At 40.2% G+C, this 5,877-nt stretch overlaps 1 protein-coding gene across 1 annotated transcript; it reads left to right on the plus strand.

The window, feature by feature from the left end:
- Positions 1-5,081: 5,081 nt before the first annotated feature.
- Positions 5,082-5,345, plus strand: KRTAP7-1 (keratin associated protein 7-1; the record flags this gene model as incomplete). The annotated part of the gene is made up of 1 exon (XM_080826657.1): positions 5,082-5,345. One exon carries the CDS (start codon positions 5,082-5,084, stop codon positions 5,343-5,345), a length of 264 nt encoding a protein of 87 aa, XP_080682783.1.
- Positions 5,346-5,877: the final 532 nt, after the last annotated feature.

Consider the following 5,877-nt stretch of genomic DNA (forward strand, 5'->3'; position numbering starts at 1 on the left):
ATAATGAAGAAAGAAATTAAGTTTTTGTTCTGAGGAATTAGATGACAATGTTATTTTTTGAGATAGGAAAGACTATGAAAGAAATAGGTGTGTAGCAGAAAACTAGGAACTCATGTTTTGACATGTTAAAATCATTTGTACATGAATGTTCATGGCGGCATAGTAGCCAAATATTGGTAACCACCTAAATATCTGTCAACTGATGAATGGATAAACAAAATGCGGTCTACCCCTACAAGGGAATGCTATTTGGCCATGAATGGAAATGAAATTCCGATTCATGCTGTAACATGGAAACCTGTAAACATGCAAAGAGAAAGAAGTCAGACACAGAAGGCTACATAGTATATGATTAAATTTATGTGACATGCCCAGAATAGGTAAATCCTAGAGGCAGAACTTAGATTAGTGGTTGTGCATGGGGAGTGACTTTTAATGGTTATGAGATTTCTTTTCAGCATGATGGGGTGATGAAATGTTCTGAAATTGGATAGTCGTGAAATGGAAAGGTTGTACAACTCTGTGAATATAAAAATCACTGAATTGCACACTTTAAAAGGGTGAATTTTATCATGTGAATTACATCTCAAAAGAGGTATTAATTAAGACAATTTTTTAAGCTACTGCTCTGATCTAGGCTTTCCAAAAAACAGTTTCAGATAAAGGGTTTATGTATTACTTCTTTCTCAGGGAACAGGGGTGAGGGTCAAAGAGGATGAAGCAGAGAAGAGTGGGCAGCACCAGTCAGGATGCTTACCGAGTTGACTTCAGCTAAATACAACTCTGTGCTTGATTCTATGAGACTGTTCACCAAGAAGATGCCTAACTCTTCAGGACAGTCTGTCTGCAGAGTGGATGGGAAGCCTATATACCCTGACTCCCATCTCTCCTGGTCAAAGAGCAGCACTGACTCCCCTACACTTCCAGATTACAGGTGCGTGGGCGTCACATAGGCTGGTCCGTATCTTTCCTAGGTGTTAAACGTAAAGTCCGTGGATGGGAAGTAGGAGGTGCCTGGTGACGGAATGAGACAAGCACCATCGTTTTATACCAGCTTGATGTGGGTTGGAACCTATACAAAGCTGATTCCTGCAGGAGCAGAAGTCTATGAGCATCCGTGTCTGATAAAGATAGTCATTAAATATCCGAGTGACTGGGTCACATAGGTGTCCTCTTCCGTATTTCTTCCTCATAGATACTATTGTGTTGATTCATTTTCTCTTTGCTTTAAATTGAATACATACTGAAATAAGTAAAATGAAATTTGGTATAAGACCTCATTTCTTTTTTTCTCAAATCACTTGGCATTGAGCGATTTTCGTTGTAAAACTAACATTTGTGACAACCGTGCTCTAAATTAGATTATAAAATGACCAGGAAGATATGGAGGAAAGGAAAGAAAGAAAAAAAATAAAAGTATCAAGTCATCTATAACCCCATTCAGATTGATGGTGAATGAATTGCACTGAAAGCTGTAAATTTAAAAGTGCCCAGTATCAGAACTACTTTAAATTATACTGCCTTATAACCAAAATAAAATAGTGAACTATGCTATTTTAATTATGTGATACTAAAGTTGCATTAGACTTAAAAAGCCCCTTTCTATTTCTGTGTTCATCTTATTTTCTCAATTGTGGGAGATGTGTTTAAAAACATTAAAATATGTTTTACAAATTTTTTAGTGTGTGGAAGAAACAGATACTGTGGAAGTCATTAATGCTGTCTTGCGTATCACGGATTTCCTGCTTCCGGTAGGTAGTATTGTTCTCTAGGAACCCAGGAGCGAGCTGGGGTTGTGGAACTTTACAGAATGGGAAGAATGCGAAGACAGCCATGACGTCTGGTGGAAGGCTTTGGGAACTGACACGTGGTTTGCCACCTTCCTGTCCACTATCAGCAGTATTTTAGATTATGAAGGCTCTGTCAGCTCACGGCTGTGAATGAGAATGATGTCTATCCAAGACGCCCACCAACCGGATGTGCACTCTGGGCATGAAATAAGCCTCTGATCTTAACAAGCATTGACATTTGGGGTGGTTTGTTACAGCAGCAAAACTAGCCTTTCTTTATTGATGTGTTCTGCAAGAAAATAACAAAGTGATCTCAGGCACTTTATAAGCTGAAGCCCTTTCAAGTATTAATGACATATCAAAGGTAGTTCAGCAAAGTAGTTAAAAGCATGGCTTTGGAGCTTGATTCTGCTTATTAGCCATGTGACAGTGAACAATTTATTTAAACTCTCTGGCCTCAGTGTTCTTATGAAATATCACAATACCCACATCATAAGATCACTGTAAAAATTAAATGAATTGACGTTTGCTAAGTGCTTAGAAAAGTGCATAGTAAGTCCTGTCACTATGTACAGTGATAAAACATATAAATTAAATTGTACGTGTGAAGTGTTCAGAACAGAACCTAGCACAGAGTAAGCCCTCTGTGAATACAGACTATTACTAATATTTAGAATTAAAACAATAATGACCAAATACTTGGCTGGGAATTTTTCTCTGGGGAAAACAAGCCAAAGGGGAAGGGATGGGAACCAGTTTATGGTTCAGCTCTGGTGGGTTTTTCCTCTGGGGAGATGCCTGGATATGCTGCTGTTACTTCCTTTTCTCTTCAGGTGTGTTCTGAGAAAAGAAACAGAACACAGGGGAAAGGAAAAGACAAACGAGGGCTTTTTCTTTAATTATCTCTGTCACCCAGAGCAAAAGGAAACAGGGCACCTGTGACTGGCACCGAACACGTCTGTCCATGGGAGATAAGAGGCTCTGGGCGATTTCACAGAGCCCAGCAAAGACAAATTCCTTGAAATCTCATGAAAGACTGGTTCAGAATTTATCAGGAAGATTTAGTCACGAGAATCACCTGAGATTCTTATTAAAAATATTGATTTCTAGAATCTCACGGTGAGAGTAGGAAAGGATTGCTCTAGAAATCCAAATTTCAAACAAGTTTTTCTGATGTCTGTTTTGCCCACTGGTTATTTTGAGAACCCGGGCCTTGTGGGTCCTGCGGTGCAGCTGAAGTACCACTGCCACCAGGTGGCAGTAGATCCAAATTACAGGTTCTAAAGGTTTTGGAAGAGAGAGTCAGCAGTTCAATTTTTCCAGCAAGCACCCAACTGTCGCTTTAAAATGAGGGCAGTCACCTCACAGACATAATTCAAGTTTTCTGGACTAGCTGATGTAGAGTTTATATAATTTGGACCCCTGAAGATAAAGCTTTGCATCATTTTAATTCATCCTTTTGTTAAAAACTTAATTTGAAAATACACCTTATCTTTTGAGTCTCTCCAACGATAAAATCTCACAACATGTAATCATTTTGTAGAGCAAAAGAAACCATGGAAAATGATCTGTAAAAAGTTCTTCTTTTTTTAAGTTTAAAATTCTAGTTCGTCAACATACAGTGTAATATTAGTTTCAGGTGTACAGTATAGTGATTCAACACTTCCATATAAACCCAGTGCTCATCACAAGTGCACTCCTTAATCTCCATCACCAATTTCTTCTATCACCCCCCACCCCCTCACCTCCCCACTGGTAGCCATCAGTTTGTTCTCTATAGTTAGGAGGCTGTTTCTTGTTTGCCTCTCTCTTTTTTTTCCTCCCCCCTTTTTTCACCTGTTTTGTTTCTTAAATTCCATGTATGAGTGAGATCATATGGCATTTGTCTTTGAGGACTTATTTTGCTTAGCGTTATACCCTCTAGTTCCATCCATGTTGCCGCATGTAAAATGTTCTTCTATCAAAGAAACTGAGAGAAGCGACATCTTAACAGAGAGAGAGAGAGAGAGAGAGATATGTCTGACTGAAATAATTAATTTTGCCTGTTGGACTCTATGATCATCCATTAAGGAGAGAATAAGTAAAAAGTTGATATTGATGACATTTTCTTTTTTTACTTTCAGAAAATCCAGACCCTTCTTCTACCACAAAACAAGACTATTTCCTAAACTTTTGAATTGGAATAGACTTAGCTTTGCCAAGCTAGATTCTTTCTGAGAAATGGTCACACAGGGCAAAATGTGAGCAGAAATAAGTGTTGGATCCTTAAATATAACTGGCATTTCCTAATGGATCAGAGCATCCAAGCTTGTTTTACTAGGAGTCTGTAAGAAGCCAGCACGGTACAATGTGACTTTGAAATTAAGGATCATTCCACTCACCCCCAGCATAGCAACTCCACAAGTCAGCTTGGCAGTCAGTGTTCAAGATGATTTACAACAAAGATTGTACGCTCTCCATGGGGAAAAAATGCATTAACAAGGAAGATGCTCATAAATGAAATCCACGAAAATTACCAGTAGATGATCCACAGCCAGTGACCTGAAAAAAAAAAAAAAAAAGGATTCTATTATTTGGTGTCTGTGTAACTTCTGTAAAAAAACTTATTCTGATGGATACAGGTAGCGATGTTTTAAAAACTAAAAACTAAAAAAGAAAACAAAACTCTTGAGATGAAATTCACATAGAATAAAATGAACCACCTTAAAGTGAACAACACCGGGGTGTTTACTACATTACATTTATAGCGTTTTGCAATCACCCCCTCTAGTTCCAAATAATTTTCTTTGCTCCAAAAGAAACTTCACACCCAAGAGCAAGCGGTATACCCATGTTTTTGAACGGCATAGGGAGAGAATTTCAAGACTGTGTAGAAGTGTTCACATCGCTGCCAAAGCTTTTTTAGTCTAGCTCTGTCTTGGGAGGAGTTTATCATCAGAGGGTTTAAAGAGTCTCACATGATGCAATCAGAAGGGTAGTTAAACGATGGGGCACTGATGAAAAGAATTCAATTGCCTCTTAAGGATGGCCTCGGCTTTGAAGACACAGCACATTCCTTTGCAAATAGAAAAGCCAACAAAAATGTGGGCTATGAGTCTGTGGGTTCCTTTATGCGCATTTTATTACCAAATAAGAGACTTATTTATGCAAATGAGTGGAAAGATATTTAGACAACTGTGTCATGCCCACCGGCTGGAGGTATAAAAAGCCTTCTGCAGGAGGAGACCAGCATTCACACTTGGGTAACTCGCTCTTCCCCATCCATCCCGTTCCTCCTCAACTCCTGCCACCATGACTCGTTTCTTCTGCTGCGGAAACTACTTCCCCGGCTATCCTTGCTATGGAACCAACTTCCACAGGACCTTCAGAGCCACCCCCCTGAACTGCGTCATTCCCCTGGGCTCTCCCCTGAACTACGGTTATGGATGCAATGGCTACGGCTCCCTGGGCTACAGCTTCGGCGGTAGCAACATGTACAACAGGGGCTGTTGCTACGGCGGCAGCTTCTGCAGGCCCTGGGGCTCGAACTCTGGCTTCGGCTACAGTACCTACTGAAGGACCCGTGGCTCCGGGCAGCGCAGAACTCCCCATCGATTCTCTGTGTGCAAACCAACCTGAAGAGCAACGACTGTCTTCCTGTCTGCAAATGCATGCGGGAGATACATCTTCCGTCTTCTTCCTGACTTCTTACTGAGTTCCTGGTCTTTGATGATGCCGAACAAGCCATCCAGGCGTCCAGTACTGAACTGATACTCACCTACAGCCAAAGAGAGCAAGATGTATTTCTCCGACGTACCTAAATTTTAGCCGTGAAGCAAGTAGATTGCCTCTTCTAGCTGCTCTGCTCCTGTGTTACTAAATTCTGCATCGACATCAATGTATTACAACTGGGTGTGGGTAGAAAGGGGTTTTGCTGTCAGTCTCTTAATAAATCTATTTCATTCAGCACACATGTTTTTGTTCCTGTTATTTATTTTACCCTGCTTTTATGCTTTTGAATTCATCAGCCAGTTTCAACCGATAGTGGCTGACTTTAACCAAAACTTAATTTTGAGTTCAGACTGTACACCAGGATAGGGCGATGCCT

This window comes from Martes martes (assembly GCF_963455335.1).
Source record: "Martes martes genome assembly, chromosome: 1".
NCBI classification, from domain to species: domain Eukaryota; kingdom Metazoa; phylum Chordata; class Mammalia; order Carnivora; family Mustelidae; genus Martes; species Martes martes.